At 45.1% G+C, this 18,193-nt stretch overlaps 1 protein-coding gene across 1 annotated transcript in view; it reads left to right on the top strand.

The window, feature by feature from the left end:
- LOC126188804 (uncharacterized) overlaps positions 1–17,486 on the top strand; it is a 78,375-nt gene extending 60,889 nt beyond the window's left edge. The window contains exon 3 of the mRNA XM_049930417.1: positions 17,389–17,486. Within this exon, the coding sequence (XP_049786374.1) occupies positions 17,389–17,486 (98 nt within the window). The remainder of the gene's footprint in view (positions 1–17,388) is intronic.
- The last annotated feature ends 707 nt before the right edge of the window (positions 17,487–18,193 follow it).

Below are 18,193 nucleotides of genomic sequence, written 5' to 3'. Positions count from 1 at the left end.
ACTGGAAAACTACAAGCGTCGTGTTTAACACACGGTACTATCGCGGTGCTTGCCTGAGAACTTATTCACGTGGACTGTGCTGCGGTTTGATCGACTGCAGAGCACACTCCAGTCACGCAGATGAGCTCATTCACAGACTGACCGCACCTCCTGCCAACAACAAACCCGGCACTCTTGCTGACTTGACAGGCAGACCCGTCGATTCACAGGAGACTGAGTGAGGCAGTACGGAAGGGGAAAGACACTACACTAAGAAACAAAAAGACTGATTTTTTAATGCAGGCCGAAATGAGAGAAAAAGCATTCCCACCATTTGCACGGTCGCTTAACCATTGTATTCAGATTTGTGTTGAAATGCATCTATGGACGGGAGGGCGGGCACAGGTAAATTTCAATTACTGTCGTAATGTAATGTTTATAAAACCTAACGATGCTAACTTATAACATAATTATGCGATACATGTGATCACATACAAGTAATTATTTCATTTAGCTTCTGTTGTAACCAATAAAAGCATTTATTCGGAGTTACAGTAAAATAAAATACGTATGCTTAACATACAGTAGTAAAGGTTTGTCATCTCATCATTTATTTTAAAATAAACAAGGTAATTAAAAACGGAAGTGGGAACTAATGACGTAAATAACACTTCTTTTATACTACTCGCTCCCGTTGACTGTATGGCCTGCACAGAATTTTTTTGTTTTCAGTTACTAAAATTTTTATGTAAATCACAGTCTGCACAATCACCTAAATTTCTCGCACCAGTTAAGGCCATAGAAGCACCGTCTTTTCTGAATGTACTTCTGACAGAAAAGCGATCTGGTAGCTGGAGTCGGAGGCTTTTGTGAATCCTGCTTTTTGAGTTCTTGTGGTGATGTTTCCACAGAAACTTTCATCCCCTAACGCAAAATTGACATTCCCTATTCCACCCCCTAACGGGATTTATTTCCAAAAAAGAAACATTTATTTTTTTTATTTCTAACCGAGACTTCAAATAGCAGCTTTCATAGATATAGCTTTAGAAATGCTTTAGTAGTATTTTAATGGTTTATTTTAAAAAAGCTTTCACCCACTATTTTAGCATCTTATTGGTTGAATTTTCAAAAATGCTGAAAAACAGCAAATTTCTGACTGAGAAATCAAATACCAATTTTCGTAGGTCTATGTTCAACATTGTCAAAATAGCGACATATTTTGAAAACCTTTTCATCCTCTGTTTCACTCCTCAAGGTTGTAATTTCAAATAATACCTTCTTAAACGATGCCTGCAATAGAAGACCAACACCCTCTGAAATTTCAAGTTTCTAGCCTTAGTGGTTTGCGCTGGGCAATGCTGAATCAGTGAGTGAGTGAGTCAGTTGTGACACTGCCTCTCATATATATAGAGATTAAATACGTAATGTGTAATCGGTATGTTCCAGAAATTGTCGAAATTTTATCAAAGATGTTTTATACAAAACTTTGTTGCTCAGTATTTATCTGTCAGTCGCCTGACAGAAAGAGTGCAGTTAGTTTTATTTTAAAACTTACTTAACGAGACATGTTAAAATTAGGATATCTAAAAAGTATGTGTTACGTAAAATTTATACACAGGTGAAAGTTATTACTACATTAGCTTTGGCACTCTTGAACTGCATCCTCCTTTTCTCCATTACTGAAAGAACATTTTTCGTTTTCCAAGGCTAATTTGTTTGGAAAGTTATTGACTATCACACTTTCACATTCTAGACTATTCTTTTGTAAAACTGAAAAAGATTTTAATAACCAATACTGTTTTCATGCAATCATAATTCTCGGGTTTCTAAAAATCTATACTTTGTGAAAATTACTGTGATAATTGTAAAATTATTGAAATTCAAAAGTTTATTTTCGAGCAATATCTTGGGGAAAATGAGAGATTACGAAAACAGGCGCTGCATGTGCGTGGCAATTTTGTGAGTTTGTTTAGCTTTTGACCTGGAAAGATATTATGCCAGTCTTCCCAATTGGAAGATATTATACCATTCATCTGAAAATATCATTTGTCTCATATGTCTGCAGAAATGTGAGTCGAGGCAAGCCAATCTGATATTAACAAATGACGAAAAACGCGAAGAAGTGTGTTTCACTCATCATATAGGAAACCCGACTTTAGAAAACGGAGCATGAGAGGAAGACAAGTAAAAAGTTTTTTTGTTTGTAATTATTATCCCAACAGTAATTAAGGAGTGCAGGAATAATGAATGCTTAGAACTAAAGTTTAACTGGATTACATACTGATTAGGGTGGAATATCAGTGTTCACTATCGTAGTGCTAAGTGAAATACTGATAACAGCGAGTGCACATTTCCATTTCTTATCTTGTGACTTACGAAGTTGTCAAAGATATGAGAATTTGTTACCATACCTATTACAGTTCTCGGATCATTTGCATGGCACGTAGAATACAATTATTCAGGCGAAGGTTTTTCAAATTATGTGTTTCTATGAATTGTAGTTTATGGAAAGTTTATTGGCATAATTACGAAAATCATAGGTATGTCTGATGCGTTAAAATGAGTGTTAAATTCTTTGGGAGACTTTGAATCCGGGACTGGTAACTGTTGGATATTAACACCGAATACACAGCCGGCCGGTGTGGCCGAGCGGTTGTAGGCGCTTCACTCTGGAACCGCGCGACCGCTACGGTTGCAGGTACGAATCCTGCCTAGGTCATGGATGTTTGTGATGTCCTTAGGTGAGTTAGGTTTAAGTAGTTCTAAGTTCTAGGGGACTGATGACCTCAGATGTTAAGTCCCACAGTTCTCAGAACCATTTGAACCATTTGAACACCGAATACATGTGGGAGAACTAACTGGTTGCTAAAGGAATTCTGGACATAGATTATCAATAAGTTGTGACGAGTTCAACAATGCATGGGGACCAAGAGAAACAGCTATGAGTGGTGCTGCAGCATTACTAGACAAGATTAACAAGACTGAAACGAACCGCACCAGCGGCGGGCGTTGCAAACAGTATATCCCTTACAGTAGACAGTAATTTCTGTCAAAAGGTATGCCCAAGAATGTAGGGCTTTGTGCACTGTTTACTACATTACTGTATTCAGCAAATGCATTTGGCGCCAAACATATAAATGTGGCAGTGAGGGAACCGCCTAGCACCGAAGAAATCGCTTGCCTGCATGAAGAAATAAAGATTCATCGCAGGGCCGAAAAAGGTTAGGCAACAGATGTGGGGAAAAAATGGACGGCAACACAGATTAGCAGTTACAGTGACTTAGTGATAAGTTTTACAATAGTTAACTAGACTATGAAGACTGCACAGGTCAATACTGCTCAATGTTCACGTCCACTGATGTGTATTGAAACTGTAGTGGGTTGGCAAGAGAGCCAACCCGGTACTACTAGAGGAAGCCGAAAGGCACGCGCTTTAGCTCACGCAGGCTGGCGTGAGGTCTGGAACAGGACAAGGAAATTAGAGTTAGAAAAAACTGACGTAGCTGGTGGAATACTTAACTTTAATCCATAAATGGTGAACGTCGCTCTTGACGGTACATTTTTTAGAGTATCAATAGTATCAGGTAATGGCGCCTTGCTAGGTCGTAGCAAATGACGTAGCCGAAGGCTATGCTAACTATCGTCTCGGCAAATGAGAGCGTATTTTGTCAGTGAACCATCGCTAGCAAAGTCGGCTGTACAACTGGGGCGAGTGCTAGGAAGTCTCTCTAGACCTGCCGTGTGGCGGCGCTCGGTCTGCAATCACTGACAGTGGCGACACGCGGGTCCGACGTATACTAACGGACCGCGGCCGATTTAAAGGCTACCACCTAGCAAGTGTGGTGCCTGGCGGTGACACCACAGAAACAATGGTATAGTCCTAAATGAACGGAAGCCATATGATGCATATAAAATGGTTTCCTCTCTTAGAATTATACCCCTGGTTAAAGTCAGCTCAGGAAATGGAGATACACAGGGCTTGATAATATAGTAGAAAACATGATGATGGTGATGATGATGATGAGGAGGAGGAGGAGGAGGAGGATGGTGAGGTTGACTCTGATGATGAAAGTCGTACATCAAGTGGACACTGAGTGTGTAGTGTCTGGCTTGACCCTACCAGGTGGCGACCATAGATAAGTCCTGAGACGCTTACTGAAACCCTGCCCTAATACTGTCTGGCAGTTGTCTTGAGGAAAAACCCAGTACATGAAGCCGTGTGTCCGCTTACATTCAGTTCTGGCAGATTGATGTCCACTTGGGAAGTGTTTGCGTGACGTAAGGGTGACGCGTGTCGTGTCCTTGTCATGTACGCCACTTGGAGCCTCGCCTGAAGTATAAAACGCCTGAGCCGTAGGCAACTCGACGCACTTCTGTGTAGCTGTGTCCCATATCTTCTGTCGTACACAGCAGTGCACTTGAAACGTCCCCTTTGAACTATTTATACACGACTGTGCTGATAAACCTCTTACACTATTTGCTTTTCAAACAGCTGAGCAAAACTGAACGTACTCAAACATTCACTAAAGTGACACACAATATTTTTAGCGCAACGCAATCTGACTATCAAAGATCCCTGCAAAAGAATGGCCCTGAGTAACATTAACTATACCTTTCACAAATAACGTACCTCACAAAAATCTTCGTTACTCGAACTACTGCAATACAGCGAGCGCCACTATTGCCAGCTAAATAAAAGATTCTAACTACGGAAGGCACTAACTACTGATAGGGATAGTTAGCAAATGAAAGATATTAATAGAGAACAAACAATGTATTCACCTTAATAGTCATAATATATATAGCAGTTCATGACAAATCACAAAACTCCGCCATCTCTCTCCCCACATCCACCACTGCTGGCGGCTCACCTCCAACTGCGCAACGCTACGCGCTGTTCACATCCAGCTGCCGCTGCCCAACACTACAATGGCAGACAACAATGCAAACTAGCCACAGACTGCACACAGCACAGCCAGTGATTTTCATACAGAGCGCTACGTAACGTTGCCAATATAAAAATCTAAACAGCCTACTTACACACTACATTAATCATAAATTGCGTACCTAAAAGGAACAAAACTTGATAAATTGTGTTTATTCCGAAGTTTCACGGAAGCCTGTCTCTGAAATATAAACTAATAACTTTCATAGAAATATCACAAATTATTTTCCTCTGTTGATGATTTTTGTTCATAATGAACGTATTGTCTGTGTTGCGACTTGGCAAGACAGCCAAGCCACTATGAGGAAGCCGAAAGGCACGCGTTTAAGCTCACGCAGGCTGGCGTGAGGTCTGGAACAGGTGAAGTAATTATACTAGCAAAAAAAGGTACGTAGCTTCTGGAATACTTAACTTTAATCCATAATTGGTGAACATCGGTCTGACGGTACATGCATCACGAGATAAATAGCAAATGATAATGGCGCCTTGCTAGGTCGTAGCAAATGACGTAGCTGAAGGCTATGCTAACTATCGTCTCGGTAAATGAGAGCGTAATTTGTCAGTGAACCATTGCTAGCAAAGTCGGCTGTACAACTAGGGCGAGTGCTAGGAAGTCTCTCTAGACCTGCCGTGTGGCGGCGGTCGGTCTGCAATCACTGATAGTGGCGACACGCGGGTCCGACGTATACTAACGGACCGCGGCCGATTTAAAGGCTACCACCTAGCAAGTGTGGTGTCTGGCGGTGACACCACAGTCTGCAAAAAGAACTATTCTCGTTCCTGGTTACAATGAAAACTGCACACCTATTTATGGCAAGAAGCACCAAATACTCAACGCTGTGGCACACCCACTGAAATTTCTCCCTCTGTAGGTGGTGTAACGTTTCCTCTGTGATTACAAGGGACAGCGACTGCAGCTTTCTGCGTGATTTTCTTAGATAAAAAGCAAACGGAGCAAATGCTGGACCACGTATTCTTCAAAACTGTGATATCTGTAACGACAGGTTATGATTGCCACGATGGAATTACTCGGATAAGTGACAAGAGATATTAACTGGTGGTATAATATTATTTAGAACGTATTTTTTATAATTATACTTATATTTAATGGCGAACTACAGTTTCAAATATCGAAACATTCCTAAAAATCAACTTAATTGAAATGGGTACAGATGTACTACCTAAAGCGACTTATGAAAGTGTGGGACTTGAACCTCGATTTCCCGCTTATCGCAAGCGGTCGCATTAACGCTTTGGCTACCTAAGCAGGCTCCCCAGACCGACCCAAACTTCCAAATGTCACACAACTATCTATTTCCTCTCATACACTATTAATTCATTTACCCATACTTACAAATGTCGTGAATTCCGTGCAGGTTTTGGAATCTAGAGATTCAGGATTGCAGTCATTTTCATCAGAGGCCTGCCTTCGTCCTATATATTTACGAGTATATTCATATTTGATGACTAAGTACAGTTTGAAATATTTAAAGTTGTTCCTGAAATTCAACGTAACTTTAATAGGTATGCATGACGCGACACTCGCGATAAGCGGGAAATCCCGGTTCAAGTTCAACTCTGGCACAAATTTTCATATGGCCCTTTAGGTGGTACATCTATAAGTACTACAATTAAGTTGAATTTCAGGAATAAATTTCAATATTTGAAAATATAGTTCGTCATCAAATATATATATATATATATATATATATAGTGGTCCATTGAAAGTGACCGGGCCAAATATCTCACGGAATAAGCATCAAACGGAAAAACTACAAAGAACGAAAATCGTCTAGCTTGAAGGGGGAAACCAGATGGCGCTATGGTTTTCCCGCTAGATGGCGCTGCCATAGGTCAAGCGGATATCAACTGCGTTCTTTTAAAACAGGAACCCCCCCTTTTTATTACATATTTGTGTAGTACGTAAAGAGATATGAATGTTTTAGTTGGACCACTTTTTTCACTTTGTAATAGATGGCGCTGTAATAGTCACAAACATATGGCTCACAATTTTAGACGAACAGTTAGTAAAAGGTAGGTTTTTAAATTAAAATACAGAACGTAGGTAAGTTTGAACATTTTATTTCGGTTGTTCCAATGTGATACATGTACCTTTGTGGACTTATCATTTCTGAGAACGCACGCTGTTACAGGGTGATTACCTGTAAATACCACATTAATGCAATAAATGCACAAAATGATGTCCGCCAACCTCGATGCATTTGGCAATACATGTAACGACATTCCTCTCAACAGCAGTTACCGTCCTGTTTCCCTGGGAACAGATACTACCGTCATATATAGTTAAAATATGGCTTCCCGGCCATTGACCTTCTTGTGCGAACGGACACGCTATGCCCGAACTCGTACGGGACTTGGTAGATTAATCTGCCACGAGTAATGAGTATGATGGGCAAACATCTATTAGGCGCACTACGAATGTAGTGGTGTGGACATGTTGGGAATGTGAGTCTCACTTGGAGCGTGCAAGGGATAAGTCCCCGCAGGCGCACTATCCTCTGAGCTCTCGGTGGCTCAGATGGCCGGCCGCAGTGGCCGAGCGGTTCTAGGCGCTTCAGTCTGGAACCGCGCGACCGCTACGGTCGCAGGTTCGAATCCTGCCTCTAGCATGGATGTGTGTGATGTCCGTAGGTTAGTTTGGTTTAATTAGTTCTAAGTTCTAGGGGACTGATGACCTCAGAAGTTAAGTCCCATAGTGCTCAGAGCCATTTGAAGAATTTTTCCACACGGAGCGCGCTCCCGCATGATGGTCAACGGTTATCAGTCTGGTCACATTGTTGTTGGACGGTCAGTGCGACAAGGGTGCCCCCTGTCGGGTATATTATTTGCTGCAGCGCTTGAACCAGCTTTACATGGTCTACGGCAGCGATTAACTGGTATCTCCTTACGGGATGTGACCTTTCGTTGTGGTGCATTCCCCGATGACGTGGTGTTCCTGGCCAGATCAGAGGATGAAATGCATATGGCGCTACAGTGGTTACGCCAGTACGGGGCGGTCGCTGGGAGCGTCATCAACGTGAAGAAGACAAAATACATGGATGTCGGAGGGGGGCTTTCCCACACAACGGCGGTGCCCTTTGACACGTTTCCCGTAGTCAAGTGTTTAGGAGTGCAATTCTATGGCAATGTCCGCCGCACGGCGGCGGCTACGTACCGCCGGCTTCTACACCAGGCACGTGCTCTGCTGCAGGACAACAAACTGCGTCGCTTGGATATGCTCCTCAGAACACGTTATGTCAGCACCTATCTTGTCACAAAACTGAACTATTTTGCGCATATCCTTCCCTTGACGGCTACGATGGCCGACAGATTTCAAGCAGCATATGGACATTTCGTATGCACCGGTCTGGTTTTTAAAGTCCGATACGCCACCCTGACGCTGCCGCAGCGGGCGGGCGGTATCGATTTAATTCATGTATATAACCGTGCGCGATCGCTTTATCTCAACACTATGCGTCGCAAGTGGACCTCTGCCCACGCCACTCTGACGGGCACCCTGATAGCGGAAGTGGCACCACACTCTCTGCATCCCCCGGTTTCTGTAGGATACATTTCATCGGCACTCACCCACATTAGAGAGTTCTTGATTGACTTCAGCTACTTACGGTCAGAACTTCCGACGACACGGAAGCCCAGCACAAAAGACTATTATCGCCTCTATCAACAGCAGCAACCTGTAAATACGGTCGCCCACAGACATCCTGAAGTTGCCTGGAACACGGTGTGGCGAGCGGTACACACGCCTTTTCTACCTACGACGGTGCGTTCATTGTGGTACGTGGTTGTGAATGGGAAGTTCGCTGCTCGTCAGAGGCTACATTCCATACATCTGACGGACGACCCCTTGTGTCCGACATGCTCAGTCGCTGACTCGGACGCACACCGTCTGACTTGTGCCGCAGCGCATGCTGGCGTTACTCTTGCGGCGATTGCCGGAGTCTATCTCCCCTGATTATGTATTGCGCCCCGTCGGCGTATACTTGCCATCAACCAGAACGAACACCGTTAACTGGCTAAAAGGCATGGCCGTTTACTACATATTTTGCGATGCTCCCAAAGGCACACTCGACTTTTGGTCCCTATTGATGACGACACATGCAGCTTTCAGCCGCCACCCGAAGTACAGAACTCGTTTCGCAAATTATTTAGGTTCATTATTTGCGGATCCTCCTGCTCACTGGGGCGTTCCGGGTATGAGACGCTGAAAATGAAGAAGAATCCTGGAGCATATTGATCTTCTACGGACGGAAAAGGGGGGAATCCCTCCCAACAGACGAGAAGACGACTCGGACGCTCGGCAACGGTAGTTGTAGGATCTTTCTTTGTAATGAAACAAAAATAAATCTATAAATACAATACAAAATGAAAAACAAATTAAAAAAAATAAAATAAAAAAAATAAAAAAAATTAAAAATGTTATAAAAATTAAAGAAATAAATAAATAAAACAACATCGACAAACCCACTACATCCTCTTCCTGATCCTTCGATCCTCGAACTCGAACACGTTGCTTGGGCGTGGCGGCGGGATGGCCAGGCTTCGGGTGTCGACCCCTGACCTACCTGTCGTCCTGCTCCTGCAGCGGTTCATTGTGGAAAAAAAAGAAAAAAAAAGATGGATAGAGCGTCTGCCATGTAAGCAGGAGATCCCGGGTTCGAGTCCCGGTCGGGGTACACATTTTCAACATGTCCCCAATGAAGTACATCAACGCCCGTTTGCAGCTAGGGTGTCCATTTACTTATAATTTCGTTTTCCAGCTTATTTACGACTAACATGAGTACAAGTTTACACGTGCTGTGCTGTTTATTTACATGTGCATTCTTTATTTTCTTGAAGGAAACGAGGACGACAAGTCTGATTACTAGGGAGTATTTCCTGGTAGCTGGATTAGAAGGGGGGGGGGGGGGTCCTATTCGATAGTCTGCGAGGTTTCCTGACCTGAACCCCCTTGATTATTTCCTATGGGAATATCTAAAAGTTACCTGTGTCTGAGACCCCAGTGGATACGGAGATGAAATTAATTGCCAGATTGTAGCTGCCTGTGATGTGATTCGAAACACCTCAGGGATATCTGTCAGGGTGCGTGAAAACCGTGTACGCCTATGTCATGCTTGCATTGAGGTCGATGGCCGTTAATTTCAACACCTTTTGTGAGATACACTACAAATGGCACTTTCACTGCGTCAGTGAGGGTGTCTGCAGTTAACTGTAACTAATGTAAATAAAACAGTACACAGGACTCTGTTTCTATTTCTATTATCTCCTTAAGCTGGCTTCTCAAATTGTTGATTGGCGCATCCCCTATGTCCTGTTAAATTTTTGCTCCGTCTTCCGGAAACACCGTGTATAAGGCGAAGACGGTCCTCTAATGAAAATGACAACGGTACTTCTATGACTCGTCATTGTCTTGATTCTCTAACCTGCACGGGACTCACGAGATTTGCGAGCGTGCGTAAATAAGTTAGTAATCTATGAAAAGGAACAGATAGTTATGTAACAAGTGGAAGTCTGTGTCGATCCGGGCATTGTGCTTGGATAACCCAAGTGTTAAGGCGACTGCTACGGAGAAGCGGGAAATACAGGTTTGAGTCCCGATCCGGCAAAATAATTTTCATATGTCGCTGTAGATAACGCCTACACCTATTACAGTTAAGCTGAATTTCAGGAATAAATTTCAATGCACACTTAATTGCCCCTCTTTTATTTCAAATTGTGCAGGCTAAGTATTTCATGCATATTTAAGTGAATGTATATGAAGAACTGTAAGAAATGAGAACAGGAACTACCGCCTCTTTCCAGCACCATAAAATTTCTCTTGCTCTCACATAGTTGAAGTGGCCCCAATGGCCGTATCGTTCAGCTCTTATTAAGCAGGATTTACGAAATAATACATTAACTCTGAATCCAAATACAGATTTCAATTATAGAAGAAAAAAATGGTTCAAATGGCTCTGAGCACTATGGGACAATATCTATGGTCATCAGTCCCCTAGAACTTAGAACTACTTAAACCTAACTAACATAAGGACATCACACAACACCCAGTCATCACGAGGCAGAGAAAATCCCTGACCCCGCCGGGAATCGAACCCGGGAAATTATAGAAGCCAAAAGACCACAATCACGGACTTGTTGCATGCACAATAAATGAGCAGGTAAGTGTAACAGGCAAATTTCCTTAAGAAAGTAATTTTCTTCCCAATTACGAGAAGGTATGCATCATTTTTAGATTCTTGGAAATAAATTTACTAAAACAGTCCCAAGATAACGCGTTAGTTAAAATGAAAACATGAGCCGTTACCTTCAAACCTGCTGTATCGCCACGCCGCTGTGAAAAGAAGTTTTTTTTTTTTTTTTTTTTTTCACGAGGATGCTGGACTGGCGCCACCGCAGAATGACCGACCTAAAAGCCAGGGAGTTCCCCCACACCATTCCACCTGAAACGAGGTCAAGTTGTCTACATGGAACCGCCTTTTACCAGTGCAGTCACTCCACAGTGTCTTCACCGAGGCAATAAAACTAAGAAACACACTCCCAAGTCTCACTCTGAAGCACTATCTATTCGCGCTCAGGTGGTCTTGCTTCACCATGAAGATTTCCGTGCAAGTCTATCGACATCTTAGTTGCAACACCTGCGGCACTTCATTACTTTCGAGATAGATGTGTACTGGAAACTCGCAACAGAAATCTGGTCATTTCTGTAGAATAGTCACGTAATTTCTGCGATCGCTTTAACAACTTGTGCTTGCATCCATTTCTGCAAACAGCCTACCACCAGCAGGCCTATGCGCGTCAATATTACGCAGTGGGTACATGCACCCGCCTCCTCATTCTCGTCTCTGTCACTGTCAAGGCTCAGTAACTGTTACTTTCTTTCCTTCCAATTCGTTCTGTCTCCGTGTATCTAGTAATTCTGTCGAATGGCTGTGCCGAAATCCCAGCGCTATTTTCTTGGTGTTTTCGTGCATTCTTTTCCCGCAAATAGTTTGTATGTGACAATAGTAGCTCATAATTGTGAAATCCTCGTTTTCAGCATATTTTCAAGGGGCTGTCTCGCCTTTTCCTTGGTGCTTGAGATAAGTATGCGGATTTTGGATCCCATTGCAGCAAAACATCCCTATCGCTCTTCTATAGCCCTGTCTTAAACAAAAAGAAGCAACTTAGACAGGCCACAATAGAAACACCACCTGTAGGTTGTGAGCTCCATTGCTGAACAGTCGAAGAGACAGGAAGTTTTGGCTGGTAACCCATAATTTATCTGTAAAATTGAACAAAGGGGTGACACAATTGAACAAATGGGTGACAAAATTGAACAAAGGGGTGGCAAAATTGAACAAAGGGGTGACAAAATTGAACAAAGGGGTGACAAAAATTGTAAGAAGGGGGTGACAAAGTTGGCGTTCATCGATAGAAACCTATCATCGTATGTGCACATTAATTCAGGATTGTCTATGACAGGGTTGTACATCACCTTTTTCAACGCCTAAATCACTCCAGGATTTCACAGACCTGGAACATACAGGGTGTTCGGAAATTCACGTTATAAACGCCTATGACTTTTAGCAGGGAGCGAGTACATAATATTTTGTATAGGAACCAAAGTCCGAAAAATGCCATCCAACGACGACGCTATGGAGGGTCAAAGTTAAAGGCGTTGGCGCCTGTAAATCCATGTGAATAGGGTGTGATTCCGTGATTACAAACTATCAAGGCTGATGGAGAAGGCTAAATGTAGCAATTTGAGGTAAGGGGTCCCTGCACCGAAAACGAACGAGCAGAAAGTTAGAAGCAAAAACCGTGCTATACCTATGACAGTGGAGTATGTGTACTGGTACTGTTTTTGTTAACACTGCAGGGCAGGCAACTTTCAGAAGTGATAGTCTGGACCGAAGCAAGAAAAAATATCTAGCAAACATGGTATCTAAAATGTATGCTTGAGGAGCTACGAGCACTTGTTCAATAGAGGGGATGTCTTTCACACCAGCGAAGATGGACAAGGGCTCATAGGTCCTTAGGTTTGCATTTTAGAGCCCATGTTTACGAGGCACTTATCTAGCTTTCGTCCTTATTAACACCTCTGAAAGTTGCTGCATTGTTGGTAACAACAGTACCGTTACGTATACTCTATTGTCAGAGCTACAGAACGATATCAGCTTGTAACACAGGCTCGTTCGATTCAGAACCATGCACCGTTACCTCGAATTCATACATTTATCCATCTCCATCATCCCTGAAAGTTTGTATCATCATCACTAAATCACCTTGTATACTCTACTGGCCATTAAAATTGCTACACCACGAAGATGACGTGCTACAGACGCGAAATTTAACCGACAGGAAGAAGATGCTGTCATATGCAAATCATTAGCTTCTTAGAGCATTCACACAAGGTTGGCGCCGGTGGCGACACCTACAGCGTGCTGACATGAGGAAAGTTTCCCACCGATTTCTCATACACAAACAGCAATTGACCGGCGTTGCCTGGTGAAACGTTGTTGTGTTGCCTCGTGTAAGGTGGAGAAATGCGACTTCGATAAAGATCGGATTGTAGCCTATCGCGCTTGCGGTTTATCGTATCGTGACATTGCTGCTCACGTTGGTTGAGATCCAATGATGTTAACGGAATATGGAGTAGGTGGGTTCAGGAGGGTAATACGGAACGCCGTGCTGCATCCCAACGGGCTCGTATCACTAGCAGTCGAGATTACAGCCATCTTATCCACATGGCTGCCACGGATCGTGCAGCCACGTCTCGATCCCTGAGTCAACAGATGGGGACGTTTGCAAGACAACAACCATCTGCACGAACAGTCCGACGACGTTTGCAGGAGCACGGACTACAAGCTCGGAGACCATGACTGCGGTTACCCTTGACGCTGCATCACAGACAGAAGCGCCTGCGACGGTATTGTAAGTAGGCTGTTTAGTTTTTTTTTATTGGTGACGCCGCGTGGCGCTCTGTATGAGGGTCACTGGCTGTGCTGTGTGCTGTCTGTGGCTGGTTTGCGTTGTTGCTGGCTATTGTAGTGTTGGGCAGTTGGCTGTTAACAGCGTGTAGCGTTGCGCAGTTGGAGGTGAGCCGCCAGCAGTGGTGGATGTGGGGAGAGAGATGGGAGAGTTTTGAGAGCGGATGATCTGGACGTGTGTCCATCAGAGACAGTAAATTTGTAAGACTGGATGTCATGAACTGCTATATACACTCCTGGAAATTGAAATAAGAACACCGTGAATTCATTGTCCCAGGAAGGGGAAACTTTATTGACACATTCCTGGGGTCAGATACATCACATGATCACACTGACAGAACCACAGGCACATAGACACAGGCAACAGAGCATGCACAATGTCGGCACTAGTACAGTGTATATCCACCTTTCGCAGCAATGCAGGCTGCTATTCTCCCATGGAGACGATCGTAGAGATGCTGGATGTAGTCCTGTGGAACGGCTTGCCATGCCATTTCCACCTGGCGCCTCAGTTGGACCAGCGTTCGTGCTGGACGTGCAGACCGCGTGAGACGACGCTTCATCCAGTCCCAAACATGCTCAATGGGGGACAGATCCGGAGATCTTGCTGGCCAGGGTAGTTGACTTACACCTTCAAGAGCACGTTGGGTGGCACGGGATATATGCGGACGTGCATTGTCCTGTTGGAACAGCAAGTTCCCTTGCCGGTCTAGGAATGGTAGAACGATGGGTTCGATGACGGTTTGGATGTACCGTGCACTATTCAGTGTCCCCTCGACGATCACCAGTGGTATACGGCCAGTGTAGGAGATATTACTCCCCACACCATGTAGCCGGGTGTTGGCCCTGTGTGCCTCGGTCGTATGCAGTCCTGATTGTGGCGCTCACCTGCACGGCGCCAAACACGCATACGACCATCATTGGCACCAAGGCAGAAGCGACTCTCATCGCTGAAGACGACACGTCTCCATTTGTCCCTCCATTCACGCCTGTCGCGACACCACTGGAGGCGGGCTGCACGATGTTGGGGCGTGAGCGGAAGACGGCCTAACGGTGTGCGGGACCGTAGCCCAGCTTCATGGAGACGGTTGCGAATGGTCCTCGCCGATACCCCAGGAGCAACAGTGTCCCTAATTTGCTGGGAAGTGGCGGTGCGGTCCCCTACGGCACTGCGTAGGATCCTACGGTCTTGGCGTGCATCCGTGCGTCTCTGCGGTCCGGTCCCAGGTCGACGGGCACGTGCACCTTCCGCCGACCACTGGCGACAACATCGATGTACTGTGGAGACCTCACGCCCCACGTGTTGAGCAATTCGGCGGTACGTCCACCCGGCCTCCCGCATGCCCACTATACGCCCTCGCTCAAAGTCTGTCAACTGCACATACGGTTCACGTCCACGCTGTCGCGGCATGCTACCAGTGTTAAAGACTGCGATGGAGCTCCGTATGCCACGGCAAACTGGCTGACACTGACGGCGGCGGTGCACAAATGCTGCGCAGCTAGCGCCATTCGACGGCCAACACTGCGGTTCCTGGTGTGTCCGCTGTGCCGTGCGTGTGATCATTGCTTGTACAGCCCTCTCGAAGTGTCCGGAGCAAGTATGGTGGGTCTGATACTCCTCTGTCAATGTGTTCTTTTTTCCATTTCCAGGAGTGTATATTATGACCTTTGAACACTATTAAGTTTAATACATTGTTTGTTCTCTATCAAAATCTTTCATTAGCTAACTATGCCTATCAGTAGTTAGTGCCTTCAGTAGTCTGAATCTTTTATTTATCTGGCAGTAGTGGCGCTCGCTGTATTGCAGTAGTTCGAGTAACGAAGATTTTTGTGAGTTAAGTGATTGATGAAAGGTATAAATTATTGTTAGTCAGGGCCATTCTTTTGTAGGGATTTCTGAAAGTCAGATTGCGTTGCGCTAAAAATATTGTGTGTCAGTTTAGTGTTGATCAGAATAGGCAAAGAGCGAAATGTCTGAGTACGTTCAGTTCTGCTCAGATGTTTGATAATCAAATAATGTAAGAGGTTTATCAGCACAGTCATTAATAAATTTTTCTAAGGGGACGTTTTAGTATACTCAACGACGAACCTGGGTGCACGAATGGATGATGGTCGCATCCGTGTTTGGCGTCATCGCGGTGAATGCACTTTGGAAGCGTGTATTCGTCATCGCCATACTGGCGTATCACCCGGCGTGATGGTATGGGGTGCCATTGGTTACACGTCTCGGTCACCTCTTGTTCGCATTGACGGCACTTTGAACAGTGGACACTACATTTCAGATGTGTTACGACCCGTGGCTCTACCCTTCATTCGAACCCTGCGAAACCCTACATTTCAGCAGGATAATGCACGACCGCATTTTGCAGGTCCTGTACGGGCCTTTCTGGATACAGAAAATGCTCGGCTGCTGCCCTGGCCAGCACATTCTCCAGATCTCTCACCAACTGAAAACGTCTGGTCAATGGTGGCCGAGCAACTGGCTCTTCACAATACGCCAGTCACTACTCTTTATGAGGTATGGTATCGTGTTGAAGCTGCATGGGCAGCTGTACCTGTACACACCATCCTAGCTCTGTTTGACTCAGTGCTCAGGCGTATCAACGCCGTTATTGCGGGCAGACGTGGGTGTTCTTGGTACTGGTTTCTCAGGATCTATGCACCCAAATTGCGTGAAAATGTAATCACACGTCAGTTTTAGTATAATATATTTGTACAATTAATACCCGTTCATCATCTGCATTTCTTCTTGTTGTAGCAATTTTAATGGCCAGTAGTATATGTACTGACTCTGTTGTGGATTGGCAAGACAGCCCACCCACTAGGAGGAAGCCGAAAGGCACGCGTTTAACCTCACGCAGGCTGGCGTGAGGTCTAGAACAGGACAAGGAAATTAGACTTAGAAAAAACTGACGTAGCTGGTGGAATACTTAACTTTAATCCATAAATGGTGAACGTCGCTCTTGACGGTACATGTTTTACAGCATCAATAGTAACTGGTAATGGCGCCTTGCTAGGTCATAGCAAATGACGTAGCTGAAGGCTATGCTAACTATCGTCTCGGCAAATGAGAGCGTAATTTGTCAGTGAACCATCGCTAGCAAAGTCGGCTGTGCAACTGGGCCGAGTGCTAGGAAGTGTCTCTAGACCTGCCGTGTGGCGGCGCTCGGTCTGCAATCACTGATAGTGGCGACACGCGGGTCCGACGTATACTAACGGACCGCGGCCGATTTATAGGCTACCACCTATCAAGTGTGGTGTCTGGCGGTGACACCACAGACTCACCTCTACAAGTCCAAGAAGTTTGTAACGGGGATTTCCGGACACACTGTACACACCCGCAGAAGTTGCACAGTCAACTCTCGTGAAGTCCCATTTGCTCGCTTCTCTATGAATGCGAGTGTCATTACCGCTGTCGGTGTACCACACAGTTCGCGGATTCGGTCCCTTATCACTGACGTGCTGCACACTAATCAGGGCACTTGGGCTGCCCAGAGCCGCTCCAGCGCTGCCGTCGTGAGCGGCTGGACTACCAGAGTGCCCCTATTGTTGTCGCCGGCAGTCAGGTCGTGTGAGCCGCGGTGCGCGCACGTCAAACGCAATCCGGCGGGCGTAATGGGATCTGCCGGCCCGATTGTGGGGGCGGCAGCGCGGTTAATCCCAGGTCAGCGCCGGCGGACGCGGCTGCAGTAGCAGTACGTACTGGTCCGCAATAAAGCGGGCGAGGGACTCTGCGGTAACGCACTACCCAGTCGGGGGCCACTGCCGAACAAATTAGGTCGAGGCCTATTAGTGAACTCTGCGGTGACGGCGGCGGCGGCCGGTTCCAACTATCGCATCTGAATTCTCGTAATCCTCGTCAGTACGAACGAAAGCTTCTCGCAGTCACACAAATGCAGTAAACTTCAACGACTGTAATGGACATACTAGGGCACTACCAAACCATGGAGGATTACGGGGCCGCTATATGCGTCCTTGATACACTACTGTCCATTAAAATTGCTACACCAAGAAGAAATGCAGATGAAAAATGGGTATTCATTGGACAAATATATTAAACTAAAACTGACATGTGATTCCATTTTCACGCAATTTGGGTGCATAGACCCTGAGAAATCAGTACCCAAAACAACCACCTCTGGCCGTAATAACGGCCTTGATACGATTGGGCATTGAGTCAAACAGAGCTTGGATGGCGTGTACAGATACAGCTGCCCATGCAGCTTCAACACAATACCACAGTTCATCAATAGTAGTGACCGGCGTATTGTGACGAGCCAGT

Source organism: Schistocerca cancellata, chromosome 5 (assembly GCF_023864275.1).
Source record: "Schistocerca cancellata isolate TAMUIC-IGC-003103 chromosome 5, iqSchCanc2.1, whole genome shotgun sequence".
NCBI lineage: Eukaryota > Metazoa > Arthropoda > Insecta > Orthoptera > Acrididae > Schistocerca > Schistocerca cancellata.
Note: the sequence above shows the minus strand (reverse complement) of the source record. Positions and strands in the feature narration are given on the sequence as shown.